At 35.5% G+C, this 27186-nt stretch overlaps 1 protein-coding gene across 4 annotated transcripts in view; it reads right to left on the reverse strand.

Moving 5' to 3' along the window:
- Positions 1 to 27186, reverse strand: part of CCSER1 (coiled-coil serine rich protein 1) — a 1259018-nt gene that overhangs the window by 732859 nt on the left and 498973 nt on the right. For all 4 annotated transcript variants that reach the window (XM_022582337.2, XM_022582338.2, XM_022582336.2 and 1 more), the window contains one exon: positions 9189 to 9266. In XM_022582337.2, the coding sequence (XP_022438045.1) occupies positions 9189 to 9266 (78 nt within the window). The remainder of the gene's footprint in view (positions 1 to 9188; positions 9267 to 27186) is intronic.

A 27186-nucleotide genomic window follows, 5' to 3' on the forward strand; every position in this document is an offset into this window, starting at 1 on the left:
AGATAGAACAGACTGAAGTCATTGCCAGATAAACTAAACTCACGCTGAGTCCACGCCTGACAGCTTCTCATATTCATGGTCCATCTCAAATGGTCATGTTAATAATGAATCACAGCCTTGGAATTTTACCTTGATTATTAATTTCTTATTTAAAAAAAAATGTGTTACGGTATACGTCACACTTATAAGGTAAATCCTGAAGTAATGCAAGAGGTATTTTAAAACAACAAAGAGTAAGTGTATATGATCCAGAATGTGTATGAAATGGTAATGTTAAGATAAAAAATAAACACTGGATGTACTAAACATGAGATCAACTGCTTAAATTATCATTAATAATGATATTATCTTAAATATAGTGTTAATCCCAAGCCAATTCCAATATCTGACGTCTTCATTAAATGTTAAAAGAAATCTTGTTAATATTGGTGTGCAGAGCAATGACTGCCACATCCGCTATTACCTCACATCAAGGTTTTCTAGACACTCGGGAGCAACAGGTATTGAGGAACAGAGCACACTGCTGACATCAACTGTTTCCAAATAAAACTGTCCTGGCATCTTGTCGGCAGACAGAACATGTATTTCAGTGACGCCAATCCACTCTTAAGTGGGTCCCCAAACCAAAGTTGAGGTCATAATGACTCAGTTTCTTAAAATTCATTTTCTTTCAAGAAACACACAAAGTTGTTTTTATTTCCCCAAATTTCAAGGCTTTTATTGGCTTTAGAATTCTGCTAGCAGTAATTCAATATCCTGTCTTTTATGTACAAACTAATCCAGACCTTTTCACATTGTGTACCCGAATTCTTTCCTCCAATGTTCTGTACCTGTATTCTAAATTCAAGCTTTTCCTAGAAAATCCTCACTTTTGCCAATTATGAAATACCATCCAAATCTATGTATCTTGTAGTTTTCTGGAGCTCTTTTTTTTTTTTTTTTTTTTGCCATACGCGGGCCTCTCACTGTTGTGGCCTCTCCCGTTGCGGAGCACAGGCTCCAGACGCGCAGGCTCAGCGGCCATGGCTCACGGGTCCAGCCTCTCCGCGGCATGTGGGATCTTCCCAGGCCGGGGCATGAACCCGTGTCCCCTGCATCGGCAGGCGGACTCTCAACCACTGCGCCACCAGGGAAGCCCTGGAGCTCTTTTTAACTCAATGATATAAACAGTGGATCCCCGAATTCGGTTTTCCAAGGTCATCTCTAACAGATGCTGAGTAAATCTTGTCCACTAAATATGTCAAAGGGACTTTGTGACCACAGTAAGCAGAGTATGGCCCAATGCTCTGAAAGTATGCTAAAATAAAGCTTTATACCATGAACGTTTTCTCTCATTACCACATGGAGAACTCAAAAAAGTTAGGAGAAATCTAAGGCAGCAACCTATGCAAAGATGAAGAAATTCAATGAGATTTACATTTAAGGAAGAAAATGAATGTGTGACCTGTGGATGGGGTGAGAGGGTGTATGCCATTATTTTTAGCATGTATTAATGTTGACAAGTTCTATATCTTGGACATGCCTTACTGAAACCATTTGGATAGTGTGTGAGAAGGATTTGACAGCAATATAAAGCTAGCAAGCGACATGAAAGTATTTGCTTATTATTTCCATTATTTTTTTTTCCCCTTGAGGTCTGCTATGTCTGAGGGATGCTGCATACCTTTTAAGAAAAATTAAAATTTGTTTTGGCTTTAATTTATGTAAAAGTAATTTTCATTTATTTTAAAATAATTTTACTTGATTTATCAGGATATACAATTATTATATTTCTTTCCAGTGAATATTCATAATACATCAGTGATGCTGTCTGCAAAAGTTAAATAATAGATACAGTGTTTATTCAAAATTTATCTTGACAAAACCAGAAGGAAAAATGTTAACATAAAATAATACTATATAGACATAATATAGAAAGTATTGTTTGGTAGTTGTTATTTCAATTTTCCTCTCAGTGTTTATAATCAAGACTTTAGTAAAATATTTTTATAGCCATGATTCTTTGATATTCTCAACCACAAGGTTTTAAGGACTATAAGTTAATTCAAATATGGTGACATTTAACTGAAGTTTCCAAATTTAATGGAAATTAAAATAGCATTGGAAAATATACTCAAATAAGTGCACAGATGAATATGTGTAAACATTTAAGGAAATCTCTCATTTCCTATTTCATTCCCTCAAATCCAAACTCCCTCACACATCACTGAGAATTTAATAGCACTGAAAACTGGATCAATAAAGGAATATCACATATTTATATGGTAGATTAAAAATTGCTCCAAATCCTTGTCATTCCCCCATCAAGAGGTGCAATTTATTTTTCCTTTCCTTGAGTCAAGGTTGGCCTTGTGTTCAGGAAAGAATTAACATAGCAGTCTTGAGTCTGTCTGTTATGGGCTGAATTTTGTCCCCTCAAAATTTTCAGGCTGGAGTTTCAACTCCCAGGACCTCAGAACATAACCGTATTTGGATACAAGGTCTTTAAAGAGAGGTTAAAATGAGGCCACGGTGGTGGTGGGATGGGGGGTGAGGGCTCTAATCCACTATGACTGGCGTCCTTATGAAAAGAGGAAGAGACCCCAGGGATGTGCATGCACAGAGAAGACTGTTAATCGCTACATCATGATACCTGTTTATCTGCAACATCAGAAAGATAGCAAAAGAGGTAAAAATAGGAAAATATAGAGAACCTTAGAATCAGGGATAATCTTTGATATTGCTCTTTGTTGATATCCCACATACAATCTATTAACAAATCCCGATGACTCGCACTCAAAATGTATCTAAAATCCCACCAGTGTTTATTAGCCTGTCAACATTTACCACGCCATCTCTTACCTATAGGAGCTTTGCCTTCCTTCTTCTACCATGTCCTTTTGCTGCCTACGTCTACACGGAAATCAGAGTAACGGTTTTGAAATAAAGTCTGATTATGTCATTCTTTTTTCCCAAAACACTCCAGTGGTTTCCCATCTCATGCAATGTAAGATTCCAAGTCTTTACCACGGCCTACAAGGCCCTTCATGATCTGGTTTCTCTCTGACTTGATCTTTTATTACCTGCACACTCATTCACTCTGCTCCAGCCACAATGTCACTCTTGCCGATCCTAAAAAGGTCAAATGTTCCCCTGCCTCACGGCTTTCGCACTTGTCCTCAAGCCTCTTCCCATAGAGAGATGAGTGGCTTTCTCTCGTTTTTCATTTTAGTCTCTGCTAAACCATCTCCTAATCAGAGTAACCTTCTTTGACCATCCTTTTTGAAACAGCAACATACTTTAAAGTCACTTCCTATCTTCCAAATCCTGCTTTATTTTTCATTATAGCATTTATCATCCCTACCTGACATGCTATATATTTATTCTTTTGCTGTGTATCACTCCTCACTAGAACCCAAATACCATGAAAGCAGGAATTCAGTCTGTGTTGTTTACATTGAAGCACCAGTGTCTAGAACATTATCAAGCACGTGGTAGGTATTTTATAAATTGATTCATCAACAGATGAATGAATGAATAGATGGCTTAGTCAAAAACTAACCAAAAATGCAGAATATACCATTTTGGGCTCTTTCTGGGACAACCAAAAAGTGAATTCCAATAATAAAAAGAGACCATTAAATTCAGTAAATGAAAAACAACAATAAACACACAAAAAAATCTCAACCAATGCAGGATATGCAACAGATGATGTTATGAGGTCACACCACTACCCGACTCCACTCCCTCAGAGCCTCCAAATGTGTTCTTTTCCACTATGGTGTTTTTAGACCAAATAAACTGACACTACTTAGTATATTGATGTTATATAAAGAGTAAAATATCAATAGTGCTTTGTTCACAATGAGGTTTTTCCCAGAATCTAATGTGATTAAATAATGTTCCTTCAGTGGAGATTGTATTTAGAAAGTTACCAGGTTAATGCACAGGGGGAGGTTTGGGGAATTAAAGAAAAATATACTGTGGTGTGTTCCTGATAAAAAGATACCATACATCCTATGGTTACACAAACTATTATGTATTCCTTTTTTCCAAGTAATGTTTTATGTATATTTACCAGTTTCCCCTTAAGACAAACTCATTATATTAACTTCTTCTCCCTCATAATTGATAAACATTTCGATTAATTATTTTTCATGAGAGGAAACTGATATATGAGCTCATCTGAATACTCGAGGGTATAAAATAAGTAGCATGCCTTCTAGGAATGAATATTAAACATTATTCTTCATCAAAGTAAAGACTTTATATTTCTATTCTCACATTTAGAAATGAAGTACAAGGACTTGAGTGGAAATATTTCTGTTTCATGTTATTTCTAACATATAGAACTTTCTTGCTTTAAACTAACGGATATCTCTGTAAAAAAAAAGATCGGTTAAAACATATACTGTTTGCTATGTGCTATTCTAAGCACTTCCTATTTAATAACTTGTTTAACCTTATAAGAACACAATGAAGAAGCAGTTGCTATTGTTCCCATTTTACAGATGGAGAAATTGAGACACAAAGTAACTGGCTCACAGTTATAAAAATATAAAGTGGCAGAACTGGGATTTGATCCTAGGAAGTCTCTTAACTAGGCTACACTGCCTCTAATGTTCCCAGCTCTCTTTTCTGCTTTCTTAAAAAAATGTATTGTTCTTAAAATAGAAATAAGTGGTCATTGTAGAAACTATAGGAAAAAACTTAAGTATAGTCCATCTAAATAGTTGATTGTTGATAACTGTATATTTCCTGGGGGTTTTTTTCTACTCAATATTTATTTTATATAATTGAGAGCGAACTATGTGTGTTACTACATGTTACTAAGTCCTGAGTTTAGACTCTATGGTCAAGTGGATCATAACATCCCCGCATTGGCTAGCAGGATAAAATTTTTGAGACCTTCATGTATTTCTCTATTTCTTCCTCTGTGTCCCTTGCTTAAATAAGGGAGATGAAGAAAAGTAGTCAGAGAACCTTGGAATTCCATAGGACAGGAGACCCAGGAAAGAGCCCAGCACCACTCTGTGTCAGCTCCTGGGGAAGGTGGCTGGACTTCAGGGAGGGTGGCCCCACCTTGCATTCTAGGTACTGGATAGCCAAGCACCTTATTCATGCCAGGAACCCACTAACAGAGAGAAGCAGCAGTCAATGGGGTCATGAAGGCAATGGGTGATTTTTATTTTCAGACTTTGACTGGAGATTGGTGAATGGAGGATAGTCTTGGTGCACTTTTGAAATAATGTCTAAAGGAAAGGCAAATTGAATTTGTTTCTTTCCTGTTGGCTTTATCACAGGATAAGGATAAAGAATAAGCCAGGATAATACCTGTGTCTAACTTATGTAATCAAAAAAGGTGCTTTCTGGAGGAAAAGGGATTAAGATCTAGCCATCAGGCTTCACTGAAGAACAAATAAATTTAAAAATATGTGATGAATGTGGCTGGCAAAAAGAACATGGCCCATAATCAAGTGTACTATTAACGGAGGGGTCAGGAACAATGAGCCAGCTTTAGCTTCAAGAATGTTAGTTCCAGGAATGGATGGAGGCTGTAATACCTGTGTATATACAAATAAATTAAAAGGGTCATCCTACTAAAGAACAGTAATATTTGATGGCCCCAAAGCATTTTTGGTGTGGTACATCTGACTGAGGCCACAAAGGAAGAGACAAGGCAGATTAAGATAATCAGGGAGAATGGCAGAGGGAACAGGTAGAATGGGCATCAAAATTAACAATGTCAACTTGGTTATTCTACAGAAAAACATAAAACTTTTAATTAACAGTTAAGCAGTCTACTCCCTTTTTCCTTATATCAAAGTCTCACTTAGATCAATTAACTTGCACTATTATGATTCTATTATGGCTGTTTAATAAAATATTGTTTCCACCCACGTGAAATTAGTTATCCCTTGGCCTTTCCATAATAACGTAGTGGCATATGTGTCAGACCATATATGTATATATTTTATGGAATGCTGAAAACTCTATTAAAAAAATTGAAGTTATGCATTTGCCCTTTGTTTTCAAATATATGTCCATAACAATAGTCTGCATAATTATAAAAACCTGGACTCCTAGAAACTTCTCAGCAACAAGAGTCCAACTGGGAAATCTGTGAGTTTATTACCTGTGGTATAGGTGGAGGATTGTGAATTATACATCTTTTTATATGAAGGGGTTCACTCAAATGCTTTCAGTGCCAGGTGTGAATAGGGAATGGTGACTGTGGTGAACTGGTATCCATGTACCCTGTCCAGACGGAGAAACCCTACTTATCTCTGATCAATCAGTTCTATCTGAAAGAAAGGCAGTTTCCTAGATCTTGCAATTTATTAAGAGAAGACTAGATGGATTTTTGTGAGAACTGTCCTCATTTTTGAAAGACTAAACCAAACAAAACACTATGGCAATGGGTTTTAAATGGTAAGGGTAAGAAATTTAGCACAAGGTGAACTGTTCTGTAAGGGAATAGAGTCGTGAGTAAGTATACAGGGCTTGGGCTATTTTTAAGAGCAGATCTGGTTTTGTTTAAAAATTAAATTGAAGTATGTACTCCAGTACTAGTAGTGCCAAAAAATAGTCTTATTATGGAAAAGAAGCATCTGGTCCCAAACAAAATTTAATTGTCATCTTTGATTCTTGTATCTCCAAAGCTTAACATACCTCTCTTGACTCCTTGGGTAAGTCTCCAGGATACTACCAGTTTTCTACTACCTTAAATTTAATAGATCCCACTGTGGTACATTCCTATTGATAGCCAATTTCTCATCTAACATTCAAGTCAATAATATAGGTAGAGATATTAGTGGGAAGGTAATTATTAGGGATTTTAAAAATATATCACATACCATTTGTCATTATGTCAAATGGTATGGTTAAAATAAATTTAATCTGAATGTCATTCTGAATATAATATTTAAAGGAAAGCATTTACTTGGATAAACACTTGAGCCAAAACAGGATATCGTCCTCCAACTGTCATATGAGTGCTTCCAAAATAGACCAAGAAAAGGGATGGAATACTTTCTTTTATTAACCTAATTATTTCCCAGAAGAAAAAGTATAATTAAGTCTCTCAACCGGCCACCAAAGCTTATCTTTCAAAAGCCTTCCTTGTCTAATATTAGGGCAGATGGTTACGGAGTTGGGTGCTGAAATCACTGTCTTAGAAAATACAACTAAAGTATCAAAGGTGATTAATCTTATTTTATTCTTGGGGAATAAAAAAAAAAAAGATAATCAATTTTTTTTCTAGTTAACCATGTTGGTCAAATATCAAAAATTTAAATAAAGTTTCGGACATAAATGAATTAAAACTGCAAGATTTTTCAGGGTATCGTTATCGGACAACTTCAATGTCTTCCGTGTTTTTTTGTTTTCAACAAATTTTTTTGCAATTAAAATGTACTATACTGCTAAGGTACATCTCAAAATAGTTTCTGTATATTTTGTGTTTATATAAGGATAAATAAGAATTCTATTAATCATTTATATGACAACAGTTTATAAACTAAAAATAAAAGAAGCAAATGCAGGAGTTGTATAATTTGAAACCTTAATTTTAGATACTTTTAAATACTAGTGGATGTTTCTATATCTGATAAAATTGTTTTGAAAAAATATAAATAATATTCCTATCACAGAAGAAGTAAATTAAGAGCTGCTATAACTATATTGGTTAGCAAAAGCCAATATTATATATTATAAGCACTTGCAAGTTTTAACTGCATATTTACACATTAACACGGGAAAAATATTGATCTCTTAGAACCAGTCAGAGAAACTAACTAAAATAATTATATTTGTATTAGCTTTATGTCAGCATATTTTGGAATATATCTGACGTTTCCTTTTACCTCTGTTAAAAAATACATTAATTTTCAAGGAGGGTAGTCATTATCAGCATATTAAAAAGAGAAAATGGTTTCTAGTGATGCTGTGAGAAATCAATTAAAAACTTTTTAAAAATATGATTTTTCTTTAAATTTTGTCCCATCTACCATAAGATGGAATATTAAGGAATACTAAACTTTGAAACATTAGTATTATTTTCTCCTTTTGTTGTAGAATGATAAAATATTTCTCAATAAATGATATAATCAGAATTCTATTTAGTATTTAACAATTCTCTGACATAAAATGAGCCTTTAACAGTTATTATTGTCTATCATTAAGACACAAAGCACCTATAATTAGAAAACTAAAGACCCACGATGGAATTTATAACCATTATTTTCATTTTAACAATAGAGCAAATATTGAGTATACAGAAATCCACGTCAGTCACTGTACTAGATGTAAGCAATATGAAGTTGAATAAGATTTTGTCTTCATATGAAAAACAATGACAAACTTATGGTAAAATACAAATCATCATAACCCCCCAAAATATGTTTACCTGTCTTTAAACTAAACTGAAACCATTGCACGTAAGTGTATCATCCCAACTTTCCAAGTTTTTTTTTTTTTCTTTCCCATGATCTTAAGGAGTCCCTTTATTTACAATAATCCTAAAGAAATCCAAAAATCTCTGGTGCACATATAAAATAGCTGATTTACAAGCTTTGGCTTAAAGAGAAACATCTAATCTTAAATAGCAAAACAAGAAGATGACTTCATATTTGTAATGTATACAGACTCCCAAACTGAAGAATTCTGCTAATCATACTTAGAGTATTTACTTAAATATTTTAAAAATGTAGTGTTTGGAGGAATGATTCCATATGTTAATTTTTTATTTTTACCATTAGTTTGTAAAGAATACACAACTAATTAATTATGACCTAGAGTTATCAATGAAAATTCAATCAGCTAATGAAAGTTTAACTACTCAATGAGTGCTGAATAATTCATTCCAAACTTATTGCTTAAATTAATATAAATACAAGATTTGAAACCTATAATTCATGTGACATCAAACTATTACAATGAAATTACTGTCTCTTACATGCAAGGCAAACAATGTGTTATACAAAGTATCAATTTCTATTCAAACTCTACCTTTATTTAGCAAGTAGAATGACAACAGACATAACAACAACAAAACTTTAACATCTGAAACAAGATCCTTATGAACTAAAGCAGTTAACCTCACCATCTATGCCTGAACTACCTATTTTACTATAGTAAAATAAATATCTTTTAAAGATCCTAAAAGTATTGTAAAAAATTATTAAAAATGTTTTCAATTTATTTTTTACCTTGAAAGGCAATGGCTCTTCAGTAAGAGGACTAACAGGAAGTGAAGTGGTGCTACTTGCTGGGCTCATATCTGTACTCTACAAGAAAAACAAAATTGAATTAAAGACATACTTTTTTGTAGTCATTTTTTATTATTCCTAATTTAGAACCTAACTCTTCTTGTTAAAATAAAAAATATGTAAGTGAAAATGGATGTAGAAAAATTCAAATTATTATTGTATAATGAATCATTCCTTATTTAGAAATAATTAAGAAATTAATCAAATTATCATTTCTCAATTTGCATTTCAAGTGTATTTTATTAAATATAATAACCATCTTTTACGTTAGGATGGTATCTAGTATTATATTTGCTTAACATATTTTTACCTTTTTTTGATAATTAAACTATACCTATAATGGTTCACTATGGTGCTATTTCAATGTCTTTCAGGCTGATTTTCAAATATGTGTTATTCATATTTTCCTTTTATGGAGATTTGAGTCATTGTACCCAGTTTTTAATTCATCATGAAAAGCATATCTGCCATTAATTTACAATTGCAAAATGAAGAAATATTAGATTCTAAAAATTCCCATATTCATAGCTCTTGACAAACTTTCTTATTATATTCAGCTAAATAAAAATTTAAGGACAAAAGATTTACACAAATATAAGAGAATTATCAGAATGTTGCTAATGCTGTTCTTCTAGTCCTTTAAAAATGTAATCAATTAAAATTTCTTAAGTGGGAGATTAGCCTATATAAAGAGATGCGTGTTAGAAGCTTGTCATTATTTTTTTCTAAAAGCAAGAAAACGATATTGATAATAGGCAGCAACAGAAGTTATTTTACTATGTTCTCAACTCGTTCTCTCAGAGGGATTCTTCCATTTAAGTAGATAAGCAAACAAAACATTGAAAAAAAATACACACCTACATTTTCTCACTTCCATTTCCAAATGTACATGGACACAAATACAGAAAAACTTTCAGTAAAGATTAAAGCAAAAACATGAATTAACCTTGATTGAGATAAGGGAACAAGTAGACAAGTTTGGCTGACAAATTCTAACAAAAGAATACATTCAAAGAATACATGCTGCAGTTGCTACAAATTCTTAGTGTCTCTTTCTACTCAAAGATTACTTTTATTCACTTGATTCAGGTGTACAATAACCGGGACACATTTTAAATATCCATTAAAGTAGGATTATTTCTGACTGTCTATTCCAGAAACAATGGATATGAACTATAAACATAGGACCCAAGATACTCAGTATAATATTTTGTACAACATGTACCTTCTTTAGAAATTGACATAAGCCTGAACATTGAGTTAAAATGTCTAAAGGAGGAAATTAGATAAAAACTGAACAATAATCTACTAAAGGAAACAGGAAAATACAGGCACCAGATAACTGAGGTGAGTTACTTACTGACTAATTTCTAAATATATTCAGAGCTTCTTGGCCATTTATTAGATCGAAATCAGGAAATATTCTGAATTTCTGACTTTCACTATCTGATTACATAATGTAATGGGGAAACAAAGAGGTTTTCTTAGGAATCAATTTACTGCAGGATTTTAACATAAGAAATGAGTAAAACATTTTTGGAGAAATAGAAAAACAAGACCCTTGAGCTGTTCCTCTCATCATTAGGCTTTTTCATGAGAAATTAAGCAAGTGATAGAGCACAGTTCATATGTAGTTGAATTATCTGATATTTTCCTAAAGTACTGATATCCTGCATAGCATATTAAAGTATTATGTCCTTAAAAATCATATTCAAGAGACAGAGATGACATTCAGTTACAAAAATTTGAAAGCCTGGATCAGATGAAGGTTTTTTTAACTTCCATAAGAAGATGAGCTCAAAATAAAGCTTCATGGTTAACTTCTTTAAGGGTTAAGGTCTCCCACAACTTCCCAGAAATAAATGTGTCATTCTAAGCAGTATGGAAAGCAGACTCTAAAATTTGCATCATGTAACCTTGATTATTTGAATATCATTCTTAGAGAAAACTTTGTTCTCACTTTAACTTTCAAATAGTGTGACATTTTAATTCTATTGCTCTTAGGAAATCTTGAGAAAAGTGTTTTAAAAAAGCAAATCAGTCTTATATGACAACATCTGATAAACTGCATTTAATTATCAAGTTGAGAAATACATGGCAAAAAATAGGATAAAAAATCTTCAGTTTCAGCTTTTTATCCCATTTGTGTTTCAGTGATCTGTAATTTAGGTGTCATTCCAATTTATTCACCCTTTAGATAAAATACTATAGTAAATCCTTCAGATAAGTCTTATCCATACTTCATATTTTAAATCATTTACCCTTTCATTCAGTGGCAGCAATACCAATGCAAGTGTATATCTAAATACAAATTAACAAAGTACTGTCAAGTTACACTTGAAGTTTATAAAAACCAACAGTGTGTGTTCTTTCATAACTTTCTTCATAAATTATTTTTTTATAATTATGACTTCATTTGCTTTTAATATATTTTAGAGACTTTGGAAATGGTCCTTTCACAATAACGTGAAAGCAAATCCCATGGGAATATGGAAAAGCTGTTCTTCAAAAGAAGCAAATCATCCCAACGGAAGGAATCTCCTTAATGCTCATATGACACATTTGGGTTTTCTGACCCTTTGGAGACTGCACGAGACATTCTTGACAGGCTATTAAAAAAAAGATCCTAATTCTTATTGTCTGAGTGTCCTAAAACTTGGTTTTCTGGTTCTAAGTCCAATAAGTCCAATAAATGTGTGCTTCATTCCAACATTAGGTGATTAAATAAACATGAACCTAGCATTGTTCCTTCACATAAAATGTTATTTTATACAAATTAGTAGACTTTCCCCCTTTCTATTTCTATCCCAAGTATGCTAAGTTCTCTTTTATTTTCTTCCAAATTGAGCTTAACATTAAGTAAGATCTTTAAGTTCAATAATAAAATCTAGCCAAGTATTTCCTTTGAGCATATCAGAGATATTCTCGTGAATATCACCCTCCTCTCATGCATACTGCTCTTCAGAATTCTTTCTACTCATTAGTTTTGAAGATACTACTCACTTTGCTGTTGTTTTTAGAATATAATTTCCCTAAATTTGCAAACTCTTCCCTCATCTCCAACCTCTTTTTCTTTAAATCAACTTTATTTCTTTAAATCAACATACCTATACTAAAATGCAACTTTTCAAAATATATAGCCAGATGAGATTTGACAAATGTACTCACATGTATAACTACCACCGAAATCAAAATATAGAACATTCTCATTACCTCAAATGTTCCCGCACGTTCCTTTGCATGCAAGCACCTCCCACCCACCCAATCCATGGTCCCAGGCAACACTGATAAGCTATATGCTATGGGTTAGTTTTTCCTTCCCTAGAATTTCATAGGAAGGGAAATATATTAATATGAATTTCTCTAGGCCCAGCTCCTTTCACTCAGCAAAATTATTCTGAAATTCATCATATCATATTGTTGCATGTTTCAGTAGTCCATCCTTTTAAATGTTGTGTAGTATTTAGCAGAGGCCACAATTCATTTATCCAATCACCTGTTGCTAGAATTTGCATTGTTTCCAGTTTGGGGGTATTGGGAATACAGCCATACTGAGTGCTTTTGTATATATCTTTATGTGGATGTATGTTTTCATTTCTCTTGGATAAATACCTACTGGTGAAATTACTTGCTTCCTATGGTAAATTTATATCTGGTATTATGTTAGCTTTATAAGAAACTGACAAATGTTTTCCAAAATGCAATAGTTTGTACTTTCATTTGCATTGTATCTCATAAACACTGGTATTTAGTTGTTGTTTTTTTTTTTTTAATTTTAGCCATCCAATGGGTCTGTAGTGGTAGCTCACTGCGGCTTTCACTTTCATTTCCAGGGATGACAAATGATGCCAAGCATCTTTTCATGTGCCATTAGTAAGTATATCTTGTTTTGTGAAATGTCTGTTCAAATATTTTGCCTATTCTTCTCTTTCGCTGGGTTGTTTGAATACAAATCCTTTGTCATATATATTTATTATTATATATTTATTATAAATATTTTCACCCAGTGTGGGCTTGCCTCTTCATTTTCTTAACAGTGTCTACAAAAGGACCAATGCTTTCCATCTTATTTGCCGTTTTGTTTGTTTGTTTTTTATAGTTTATACTTTTCTGGTGTTTTTCCTAAGAAATCTTGTCCTACTTCAAGTTCACAAAGATTTTCATGTATGTTTTCTTCTACCATCCTTTCAGATCAACATATAATGGCCAAAAACACAACAGAGTTAGGATTCTATTCTTTGAAAATATTTTTGCAATTACTTGGTGTTTAATGAGCATTAAGTAACCTTAATATTTGTACTGTACACATTCTAGTACAAAGATTTTCACAGAGATTAGTTTGTATTTTATCAAGTAACCTCAGACATTTTAGCCAATCTCATACCTTAGATGGGAATCTAACAGTTACTAGTGCCTTAATGATACTTTAATTACAACACACCTAAACACTGAAATATTAACTGCTTGTGGGTGTGTTGTGGAAGGGGAGAAAGTCTTTGCTAAAGTATTGACAATTTAAAATTAATATACAAGACTCTTCTCAGAGTGGGTGATTATGGAACTTCCTGGACAGATGGATGGCAGAAGGAGAGATATAAGCTTTAAGTGCGAAGGAGAATAGTAATGCCAAGAAGAGCAGTGTATCTATCATCTCCTACTGTTGACTCATCTTTGACTCTGAGGAAAATGAGGGCACAAGTGGAAATAAAACGAGCTTTTTAAAATAAAATTCTAAGAAACAAGATAGGAATATTCCCCTCTTTCTTAAATTTCTCAATGGAATAGAAATTTAAGCACATAGAGAGGTTTTGCCAACACCATGCCACTTTGGCATACTAAGAGCTGCCACACGGGGCTTCCCTGGCGCAGTGCTTGAGAGTCCGCCTGCCGATGCAGGGGCGCGGGTTCGTGCCCCGGTCTGGGAAGATCCCACATGCCGCGGAGCAGCTGGGCCCGTGAGCCATGGCCGCTGAGCCTGTGCGTCCGGAGCCTGTGCTCCGCAACGGGAGAGGCCACAACAGTGAGAGGTCCGCGTACCGCAAAAAAAAAAAAAAAAAAGCTGCCACACAATGTTGGTGAAGAATAAGTATTAACAAATTTAAATGAAAATGACACCAGACAAGAGGAAAACAATGGCAGGGAGCTGAATAGACCTTTTCTTGGCTCCAGTGAGATGGCTCATAAAAAATCTATGAATAATTAGGGGCAACTTATCAAGAGGCTGGAAATAGCAGATAAATGACCTCAGTGAAATCCTCAGTCTCAAGTATCCTGGTACCAACTCTGACTACCAACCTAGTACTTTATCAACATTGATGTCAGAATTACTAGAAGTTATTGCTGAGAAAAAACAAATAAACAAAGTTAAGCTTATTAAAAAAAAAAAAAAATCAGGGGGCTTCCCTGGTGGCGCAGTGGTTGAGAGTCCACCTGTCGATGCAGGGGACACGAGTTCGTGCCCCGGTCCGGGAAGATCCCACATGCCCCGGAGCGGCTGGGCCCGTGAGCCATGGCCGCTGAGCCTGCGCGTCCGGCGCCTGTGCTCCGCAACGGGAGAGGCCGCAACAGTGAGAGGCCCGCGTACCGCAAAAAAAAAAAAAGGCCTTTAGTACAGATGCATAAGGTAAACAAAAGCTCTGGTTAAAGTTAACCTTCTTAATTTTCAAAATCTCTTCCTGTCTGATATCAATAATCAAAGACAGCTGAGAGAAACAATATCCCAATAAATGCCTGGCTCAGTGTGGAGTTAGCTTTGCTCTTAGTCCTACTCTGATGTGATCAATCCTAATTACTAATCTCATTACCTCATTGTTTTGTCACTAAACCAAAGCTAAATCAAGGTTGTGACCAAAACCCAAAGTAACCTAAATTACTAGGCTATGGCAGAGATATAAACTAGCTCATTCCCACAGGAGAAATTAGGACTTGGTACTTAGTTTGGAAATTTCAGAAATTAAATTATATCAACTCAAATAGGGGCAGGCAGGTTTTGTGGGGATGATTCAGAATAACTAAATGGATAAGAGACTGTACTTAATCAGATATTGGCCAACATATTAACTAATAATGAAAACTAAACTTGACGTAAGAACTCAGGGTGGCAACCTATTTGAGTTCTTTCCTTTTGGTGAAGAGAACCATTCAGAAACCACATTACGGAGTGGAAGATTCGTTGTTTAGTATAAAGTTAGAAAAAAGTAGTAATTAGATTCTCTCAGAGTATGCTTTATATCAAGCTATGGTATATGTACAAAGAAACACAAATCATTTACAATCCAAGCACTTTACCCTTTGAGAAGTGCTAGAGCTTCACCATAGTGACAAAATTCATATCCTCTTATTCATTTAAAATAATTGAAAAATCAACTACCGAAAGCACAATGACTTCATGCCAGACACACTGCAACATAATTTAAGATAGAAATAGCTAATCTGATTAACAGTATGATTTTTTAAACCAGCCCATTTTTGTTGATGGTGGCATTAGTTACCTCAACAATGACTAGCTTATTAATTTTATTTTGCTTTGGTTTGCTTCAATTTTAGGAAATTGCAGTTTCAACTCATATATCCCAGTTCTGGAAGTGCATATTTGAACCTCAAAGTTCCTATATAATTTCCCCAAGTTATTGTACAGATATCGTAAGGCTGAGTTCCTGTTTTTACCTACTATTTCTCCAAAGGAAAGAGATTCTGTCCCTGATCCCTAATCTCTAAGGCTGAATCCAAACCAACTGTTGCTAGACCTCTTTATGACTTGAATCTCCATTATTCCTCTATCTGCTTATTTTCTTGAACATTCTTGTTATGTTCTGCTGCTGCCACAAACTGAAATTATGGTCTTATTTCATTTACAACATTTAACAAGCAGTATTGAGAATCTATCACAAACTAGATTTGCGATGTATGTTTAATAAAAAGTCCTTGCCTCCAATTATCTTAAATTCGTTAGAGGAGATAAGCAAGTGTGAAAAGTACAAACTAGAAAAAGGATTCATAAGTAAGTAGATAGGGAAGCAAACAAACAAATAAAAATCCAACTACCTAAGATAATCACTGATTAAATACGTACACACATTTTTTCAGTCTTTTTCTGTGATATGTAATTAACTGGAATTAATGTATATTATCTATTCTAAATTTTGCCCCAAACTACATTCTCAGGATTTTTCTCGCATCAAACATTTTTCTTCAATGTACTTTATGATGAGTGAAAATACCATCATATAACTTTATTCATTTGTCATAATTTTTGCATTTTCATTTTTTTCTTTACAATTAATGCTGTGATGAGAATCATAAAACAGATCTGTGACTATTTCTTTCAATAAATTTATAGAATTATAAAGTCTCAGTTAATATGCACATAATTGGCTAATTTCACATATATTATCAAATTTTCCCCCAAGGCTAATGTACTGATTTTTACTCCTACTTGAGAAGTTTGAGTTCTAAATTTATTGTAACTTCAATAGGCATAGAGAAATATACCAGGTTATTTAATAGGCTGTGATTTACTAATTGGTTAAGTGTTAGGGGGAAAAATACATCCTTAAATTTCATTCAAATAAACTTTAAATGTATTAAAGTGCTAAATATAAAGAAAATGCAAAAGAACTTGAAGAAAATATAGGTATTATCTATCAATTATAGAATGGGCAGGGCTTTTCTAAACATAAACATAAATAAATCATAAAGTCAAAGATCTGTGACCATGTTTAATTTTCTACATTTAAAGGAAATGAAGTTATAAAGCAAATGAAATATTTGGAACTTAAGTTTGCAGGGAACACTTATTCCTCATTCCTGGTGTTTCCTTTCATGTAGAAGGAGCTTTACTAGTGTTACACTCTCAGCTTCTCTGCCTAGCAAAGAATCGGTAAATTTTCTTGCTGGTAAATTTGGGATGGATGAACTCGGTGTGATTGGCTCGGCTCATTCCTTTTTTTTTTGCTAGCTGGATCACATGCAGAGAACATGTGTTCCGTTCAACAGCTCTGCGGTAGGCTTTTTACTGCTAAGGTCCAAGTAAGAGCTTTAAGCCTCAAATCCTAAGAATTTTAACCTGGAAGTTTGTCTGCAGCTTATGGAGACTTTTCCCAAGGGCAAGGAGCCCTTTTACATTGTTGTGAGTAGTAAGTGATGGTGTGTGGGATGAACAGACCTCAGCAAAGCCTCTGGGTCCCAAGAACATCAGAAAGACAATGGCCATGAGTCGTCTCGGTCAAAACACAGATGCCAGGGCCTTAGGGGTTGCAAGTTGCTGCTGGCTGACTTTGAACTACACAGAGCAGCTTTTCATGAGCAGATTTGGCTGGTATAGTATTGAACTGGAAGAAAAGATTGCCTTTCCATTCTTGGACTTTTTAAGTGTTCCGTAGGTAGGAGAATGTTGGCAGCTTTTAAACTGAAAGACAGCTGAATTCTGTGTCTGCTACAGAGTGCTAGTAAGCTTCTAGCTTTAAATTCTGCCTGCCAGGGCTAGCACTTAAAACTTGATATATTGGCTAATGTAGTTGGCTTCTAGAATGGCCTCCAAAGATCCCTGCTTTCTTAAATTTGCACTGTTGTGTCATTCTCTCCCCTCGAGTGTGTGCTGGATTTGGTAACTCACCTGTGGTGAATAAAATGTGGCAATGCCAGGTTAAAAGAAATTCAGAAAGGCAAGCATGGAAGCAGAAAGACCACTTAGAAGGTAATTGTAATATGTTGAGAGCTGATGGTGGTTTGGACAAGGTTTCATCAGTACAGGTGGTGAAAACTGGTTGAAGAGTATATATATTTTGATGGTAGAAGGACAGAATTTCCTGATGGTTTGGATATGGGCTAGGAGAGAAACAGAGGAGACAGGGATGACTTCTAAGGTTGTGCCTAAACAAACAGAAGGATTAAGTAGGAATTTACTGGGAGAGGAATGACTGCAGAAGTAACACATTTGAAGTGGAAAAAAAAAAATTCCATAGTTCAGTTTGTTCAAGTTAAGTTTGAAATTCCAGTTGGACATGGGAGTGGAGATGTCAGGTAAGCACTTGGATACACTGCCTGAGATAGGATGAAGAACAAGGTTATGAAAAAATCAGGAGTTCAAGTGAGGCAGGAGATAGATGGGCCCCAGGCTGAACAGTTTCTCCCCTGTCGACAGAAACTCCATAAAAGCAGGATAATGGAGGAGGCTGGTCCCTGCCCCGATAAGAGATAAAAGACCTCATACTACACATTCTCAAACTCAAGGAGACCTCCCCGACTACACATGTGCAGAAAGGCTCCTTGGAGGTTCAAAGAGGGAGGGGGAGCCCCCCCATAGTTAAGTGATGTCAACCTCCCATGGGCCTCTTCGCTAGAATCCATCTTGGCTAAGAGATGCACACGCACACATGGGAGGACCCCGAGATATACCAAATACAGACTCAGAACCAGGCAAAGCAAGATGATTGGCCAAAGGAAACCCGGAAGAAATGCCCCATAAAAGTGATTGAAACTACCACGAGGGCGCGACTCTCCCTCTGAGCCCGCCTGTGTGTCTATCCACACACGTACTGTACTCTTTTTTCCTCCTAATAAACGCTTTACTTGCTTCACTACTTTCCGTCTCTATGTGAAAATCCATTTCTACACAGCTGATGGGCCAGGGCCTTGTCGCTGTCCACTGGTCCCTGGTGGTCTGGTGGCTAGGATTCAGCGCTCTCACTGCCACCGCCCGACCTCAAATCTCTGGCCGGGACCGAAATCCTGCTTCAAGCCGCTGCAGGCCGAGGCCATCTGAAATCACAAGCTGAGATGCTAAGGTGAGGCAACAATTTGGATAAATAAGAACTATCAAGAGCAATATTGGAAATCATAAAAATGAATAAGGATCCACATTCTTTTTAAAGAATAGGGGGAAGAATATGATGGGGGTCAAACAAAGACTACAATAAAGAGGGGTAACAAGTAGAATAGTCTGATGAACTTCAAGCTTTGAACCAAGAGTTATTAGGGAGGCAGGAAAGATGCTGGTCAGGAAACTGAGGAGGAACAAGGACACCTACTTCTTCTCTCCACCCCTTAACGTTAGGGTGTGATCATGAAAATCACCACCACACAGCTTATGCTACCTGGAAACCAAAATGACTTCACCTAAATTATTCTTTCACCATACATTGTCTCAAAGAAGACAAGAAGTTTAGCATCTTCCTGTAGCCAATACACATAGACCCAACTTAACCAATTTATAACAAAGGAAAACCAAAAAAAGGGAGTGAGCAGAATAAACATAAAATATTTACTTCAACTTTATACCCATTGTCAATTTTGTTTAGCAAATTTCTTTCTTTTTTTTTTTTTTTCTCACACCACAGTGGCAGCCAACTGGCCAGTTCCACAGGTATTATTTAATGAACATTAAGATTCTTGTCATCTGGCACATAACAGATGCTCAATAAACACCTTCTGAACAAGTAAATTACATGAGCTCATAGACATAAGGACATCTGACCCTTTAAGACATAACTCAGAGATGGATAATTTCCATGACCAAAGGATTTTCTACGAAAAGGCTTTGTTTAGCAAATTTCTGCTGTATTATATACTGTAATCTTTATGAGGGTCACATGCAGTTTACCTCTTTTTCCACACCTCATTTTCTAAACTCCCTCAAATTATCAAGAAACCTTGTAGTGTTCACCCAAATCTGTCCGTTCCTAATAGCTAAATCCTGATCACTGAAGGTGTCAGCTCCACTACTATGCACAGATCACAACTGTTAAGGGAAACTTTGGGTTTTCATTTTTGTTCCTTTGTTTCTTTTTAAATAATTTAATTCACCACATGAAAAAGACAATTTTGAGGTGGGATACATGTGACGGTGTGCAAGAGTCACCTCACCAGGGCTCCCTAGAATTATTTTCATCTCTTCCTAAAAGTATTAACAGCCCACCAACGTGGTATAAAAATATTTTAAACTGAAAACTTCGGAACAATCGGTAGTCACAGAAAGAAACATTACCCTAACCTAAGCGGAGCCTCCGGAAAATACAGCTTCCATTGATCCTTCTCCTAGGGAGTTTCCTATTTAGGAAAAGACTGACCCTCAGCACCAGAAAAGTGAATCCAGCTGTCCATTAGCATCAAAAAGCCCCATAGAACCTTCCCTACTTTCCCACTGAAGCCCTAAACCGGCCCCCTTTTGTGTTGTGTTGGTATAGAAGCCTTTAAGTCTGTCTGGCTATTCAGGGACTCACTACTGAGTAGCTCCATCTGCATAACAAACTCCTCCTGTTAATCTGTCCATTATCAGTTAATTAGAGGGGCCCAAATCAGTCAGTCCTAAATTGGTAGAGGAGAACTTTTCCTCCCAACACTTCCCAAATTCATGTTCATTCACATGACAGTTCATTCACATTGATAATTTGAAATTGGCCACAGGGAAGGATTATTTTACACCACAGAAATTGGCAAATGTTACAAATTAAGGCATTTTTCTTTGGAGAGTTGATTGTTAACCACTGACCTGCACAGAACTGGACGCTTTCAACATGCAGACATATACTGCAATACAATTCGTTATACAAGACATTGACGGGGACCAGATGAAGCTTTAATTTTTTTTTTTTTAATTTCTTCACTTTCTAGAAGTAAACAATCACAACATACATGGGGAAGGCCAACTTCTGAATAGGGCTTGTTTTGCAAACTATCATTTTCCACGTTTTCATCTCTATATTGGAATGAAAACCTGATTTAAAATATTATAATCCTTGTCTGTACTATTGTATTTTAAGAGATCCCCCTAACTCAGTCTCTCCCCTAGCCAATTCTTCCCACACCCTAACATCAGATTGATCTTTCTGAAACGGCTCTTCATGCCCCTTCTTTGCTGAAAGATTTCAACATTTCACTTAGGCCATGAATGAATTCCACACTCTTTAGACTGCGATTCAGGCACCCCTCAAAATGAGAACAACCTTCCGTTTTAATTCCCTCACCTTTACTTACCTGAGTCCAACTCCCAAGACAACTTTTTCCAACAATCCTTTTTAACCCTAATTCTCACCCATCCTGACACTTAACTTGCTTTCAGTCATTATGATCTCTCCACCTAAACATTTGGAAATGCCCTTCTCCAGTAACCCTATTATCAAAATCTCGTTCTCATTTACAGCTAAGCTTAAATGCCCACTCCTCCAAGAAACCTTCTCTAATGCCTTCAACAGTAAGCAATACTGCAATTCTCTGAACTTTTTTTTTTTTTTTTGCGGTACGCGGGCCTCTCACTGTTGTGGCCTCTCCCGTTGCAGAGCACAGGCTCCGGACGCGCAGGCTCAGTGGCCATGGCTCACGGGCCCAGCCGCTCCGCGGCACGTGGGATCTTCCCGGACTGCGGCACGAACCCGTGTCCTCTGCATCGGCAGGCGGACTCTCAACCACTGCGCCACCAGGGAAGCCCCCTCTGAACTCTTATAGCACACTCTCTGCACCTCTTTGGGGCTCTTATAATATTCTAACATTATATTTGGGGGGATATATATCTTATTTCCTGTCTAGATTTCAAGGTCCCTGTGGGTAGTATACTTATCTTACACATGTATTCCTCAGAGTACAGGGGAAAAAGGTTTTCACATAGCAGATACCAGAAAAAATAAATTAATTAAAAAATATATATATATATCAATTTTCTCCTTTTATACATTTATAAAAAGCTGCTCAGGTCATCCTTGTTTGCCACCAATATTGAGAATCATTAGATTAAATGAATGAAGAGATCAATGAATACTGAACTTGGTCATATCTTTTGAAAGGTTTCCTAAATATTTGTTCAAGAAGCAAATAAATGGGCTCCTTGGGGGTAGGGGTATGGAATGTAGTGTCTCGATAAAAGAATAGGTAAGATTCAGTACTTTATTATGGAGTGCTTTAGAGGATAAGTGAAGTAAGGATATGAAAGAACAAATTGTGTTTCATTTTTGTTTGTTGAACCGCTTTTAACCTGTGTTTTTAACCTATGTTAAACTTATTTTGAAATATTGTTTATTATTTTTGTGAAATAATCTAATCAGAAAGTGGACAATTTAAAAGGTCTATGATCTGGTCCTTATCTGCCTCACTGGCTTCATCTCCAGACACTTCTCATCTTCAACTTTACAGTTTGGCAGAGAATCTTGAAAATTCTGATACAGAGCAGTTAATCACCTGACGTGCTCTATTAAGATGCTCATTTTGGCCTCACTGCGAGATTCTAGGACATGGTCTGGGAAACTGTATATTGAACATGTATCCAAGGGTTCTTTCTCAGATGTTCTGAAGACTCTGCTGTGGTAGTTAAGAACCTGCTATAGTTCCCGCATACATCCACTGGTCTCATAGCTCCTTGCCCTCACTAAAGCTCTTCTGTTCTCCCAGAAAGCTCTTTAACTGTTCCAGTCCCTGACTCTCCACCCTAAAAATTTCCTTTTCCACCACTGTGCAGCTCTCACCTAGCACATTTGAACTCATTTCCTGAGCTGTAATTCAGCATCATCTCTGCAACAATAGCCGATGTACAACTTTGCTTCTTGAGTGAGACAGGCTGCTTGGTTTCAACTTCAGCACAGGAAGTTATTAACCGTGTTACCTCACCCAAGTTACTCATCCTTTCTGGGCAGCATTTTTCTCTTTTGTAAAATGAAGATGGTAATAGAAGCCACTCTGAAGGGCTGTTGGGAAGAGTAAATGAGATAAAACTACTAAAAACAGAGCAGGCACACATAAAGTGCTAAATAAGTGTTAGGCTTTAGCTATTATCATGCTATATTGAAACAGTTTATGTGCCTGTCTGCTAAAACTGTGAGCCAACTTCAGACAGGCTCATGTGATCTTCATCCTTATATCACAGAAACTACCAGAATTATTCAATTAGGATTTATTATATAGTTTATTACATGGTTTATCTCTATAAATGTAGATAATTAGGTTAAAAACAAAACCAGGTATGTAAACTACTTTTGAAAGCTCTTGTTTTGTAAGTTCTGCTTAAGACTTAAGTAGCTTTCTGTTTATAGATTTAAAAAAATTAGCAGTTTCTCAATTAACTTTAACTATAGTTAAATACCCAGCATATTAGAATGTCCATCTTATCCAATGGGATAAATATACAACAAAAACAATGAGGCATTTTCATGAATAATTGTTGAATGTGGAACTGGTTGGCAGGAGCTAATCAGTTAATGTAAATGTAAATAAATTCAGCCACAAAGCACAGGTACACATTTCTGTGGACATTATTCACCCTGATTAGATGCATACTTTATTTTCAATTAAAACAAAATTAAAAAAATCAGCATGATGCTAATCCAACTCTAATGGTCACTGCCTATAAATTAAAATTGATAGTTGGATATAAGTTTTATATTTGGGGAAAGGAATCAAAGAGTTGTTTTTTTTTTAATATTCTGCTTTCTTTCACTTTTTTTTTTATAAATTTCTTTCTTTATTTTCTGGCTGCATTGGGTTTTTGTTGCTGGGTGCGGGCTTTTCCTAGTTGTGGTGAGCGGGGACTAGTCTTCCTTGTGGTGCGCAGGCTTCTCATTGCAGTGGCTTCTCTTGTTGTGGAGCATGGGCTCTAGGTGTGTGGGATTCAGTAGTTGTGGCACACGGGCTCAGTAGTTGTGGCTCGCAGACTCTAGAGTGCAGGCTCAGTAGTTGTGGTGCACGGGCTTCGTTGCTCCGTGGTATGTGGGATCTTCCCGGACCAGGCCTCAAACCCATGTCCCCTGCACTGGCAGGCGGATTCTTAACCACTATACCACCAGGGAAGTCCCTACCTATATCTTTTGTCCAATTACTGTTCCAAGTAATTTAAATCTGACTACACTGATTTAACACCAACAGGGCTTGCACTGAATAAAGTAATATGAAAATTTTATACAGTAATATAAAGAAAATTTCTTAAAAAATTATAAATGTCACCACCTGTGTATCAAGATATAAATATTTGGTTTAATAATATTAGCAAGTAAAACAAAATGTACTAATGTGAAGAGTATTTATTTTTCCTCTGCAAGTTCATAGACTGTTGAGATTCACCTAAATGAGCTACTTAATGTCATGTGAGTACAGACAAATCTCACATGAACCTAGACAATCACAACTGCTTTGCCTTTACACTTCCCTCTTATGTAAATGTTTAGTTCCATCCCTTTCTCCTTTCTGGATCTAACATTCTATGATACTTCAAGAAATAATATCTACCCAAAGAGTAAAATAATAAAGAGCATTTTAAGATCCATTTCAGCTTTGAGTTCTAGGGCTCTCACACAATATATTATCTTTGAAAATGTGCAAAAGAAGTGGGATGTTATCACTAAATTTCTACAGATCAATGATTTGGTTTATAAATTAATTCCTTATAATATTTCATTGCATTAGATTCATTTTAAAACTTCTTCAGCCTCATAAGACATGAAATTTCTCATTTATGCTACACCTTTATTTATAATAGATGAACTTATCAAGTTCACATTATATGAGGCTTTTATTCAAAGCACTGTGTCCTCAAATTTAACATTTTAATTTATTTTTCAATTATATATCTTTCAGTTCCCTATTGGTTGCAAAATATACAGAGATCAGAAAATTCTGGATTAGCAAAAAAAAAAAAAAAAAAAAAAAAAGGCAATAAAACATTCTTGCCCGTTCTGGCCTTCTCCTTACATGCCCTCTGAAGACAAAAGAAGGCAACATTAGTAAAGAATACAGTATATTGGTAAATTGTAGCTCACTGGCATTCAGATTTGGTAGTGTAGTAAATGATTTCCAAACATCTTTTCTTCTCTATAAAATTTAGGATTGCAGCTTTTAAAGAATGCAGTGTTGAAATTGGTTTCATAAATTAAACTCACACAGAAACACACACACATACACACACGTATATATCATGCAGTGAGAAAGTGCCCAATATCCTGGCTTAATGGAGCTTTTTATACTGAAGGGAATATTTGGCAGAGGTTGCCACATTTAATAAGCGCCCTTACTCTTTGTAAGATTCAAAAAAGATTTTGAGTTAATCCCAGCTCTGGAAATTTTCTTCAGAAAACAAACCAAGCAAACATAAAGCCATTTTCCATGCCCCCAAAGAACAGAACATTTTGAACCATTAGGTTTGTCTATGGCACAAAACCTTCCACTGGCACTAAAAGCTGGTATGATGAACACTTAAGAACTATATTGAAATTTTCTTTCCTACTCTCTATTAACCTTTTCTCTCAATTAAGCAGGGAAAGTTACTATCATACTGCAGACTAAGTAAATTAGCTGCCCAGCCAAATTAAATGACTGCTCACTCAATTTCTGCAACTTCCTGAATATAAGGACTCATGAAAAAGCTCGTAACACACAAACAGAAGTTTTTCTACCAGAAAAAGACATGTTGTGCTTTTAATCACTAAATTTTGAAGGCTCCAACTTTGGTTCAATAAAACTGAGGATTATTAACATATATGAAGTAGTTATTGAAATACCTAATTCATGATAGATGCTCAATAATTATTATGATTGCCACTCAATAAGAACGATTTTGCAAAAATTGGGATTTGTATGAAATTTTCTGACTCCTAGTCCAGTGTTCTTTACCTACCACAATAGTCATCACTCTCCTTCAGTCCATGTGTCCTGGTTAAGACTATTAGCGCAAACATTAATTTCTAAATTGCTATGACACTTTCATTGTCATAAAAGGATTGTTTACAGAATTTTTAACATGTGTGTGCCTTTTTTCTGACAACTAAATTATGAACTGAAAGAATTTCCCTTCCTCCCTCCCCTCCCCTCCCCTCCCCTCCCCTCCCACCTTTCTTCCTTTTTTCCTCCCTCCCTCCCTCCCTCCCTCCCTTCCTTCCTTCCTTCCCTCTCATATTAGTTACTATTGTACAAGACATGTATTAGACACTTAGGGAATGAATTGGCTTTGGTGAATCTCTGGTAGCATACTTTTGGAGTATCACAAAAATTAGACAACTTAGAAATAATTTAGACTCATACCTTATTTTATAAGAAACTGAAACCTGGAGAGTTTTCCAGAGGTTACACAAAAGTTAGTTGCAAAATATGACAAGAACCAAGTCTTACACCTGATAGTCAACTGAACAGTTAACCATCAATAAGATACCCTTCCAAGTCATCAAGTGTATCCACCCCCATCCCTGATTTTATCATTAGTTCACAAACTTCTTATCACATCAATGAAGTTTTCTCTTGACAGATCCCATCCTGTTAGCAAATTTCCTTCCCTGAATGAAATATACATTGAGTTTACAATTACTTCCCTTTCTTCATAATCTAGAAAATCCAACTTTAATTTGTAGCAGGGAAAGAGTAAATGGGAACATATGAATTTGGGGTAAGAAATTATTTTAAACCATAACTGTAAAACATTTTTCACATCTCTAAAATCGAGATAGTATCTTAATATTTGTTCTTATAGTTTTTATCTCATGAGATTTTTGTGAAGATTAAATATGTTTATACACATAAAGCTCTAAGCTTAGATCAGTACCTGGCATTTAGTTACTAACAAATGTTAGCTCTCTTTTATGAGAGAATTTGAAGACTCAGGCCACTGTGAAGTAGAATAATATTCAATGAACGCAACCTCATCATTAACCTCATCCCTAGAAGTCCCACTCTACTGACCTTTAACCCTGAGTCTGACATTATAAAACTGTGCCCACCTTTCTAGGATAGTATTAAGTTTCTTTAATTTCCTTCCACAAATAAAGAGACATATTTAGAAAGAATACAGAGTATGCATTTAAAATAAGAAAAGTAGAAATAACTTTGAGAGGCAATAGGTCATCTATGACATTTGAATGAGAAATGAACAAAATCAAACACATCATTTAATTTTAAGCTTAATTTGATAATGTTGTATATGATACTGCTGTATGTTGTTGGGTGATAAAGGGCTAAAATAAACTAATTTTGTAAT

This window comes from Delphinapterus leucas, chromosome 5 (assembly GCF_059928025.1).
Source record: "Delphinapterus leucas isolate spDelLeu-1000000601 "Yukka" chromosome 5, BTC_Dleu_Yukka2, whole genome shotgun sequence".
NCBI lineage: Eukaryota > Metazoa > Chordata > Mammalia > Artiodactyla > Monodontidae > Delphinapterus > Delphinapterus leucas.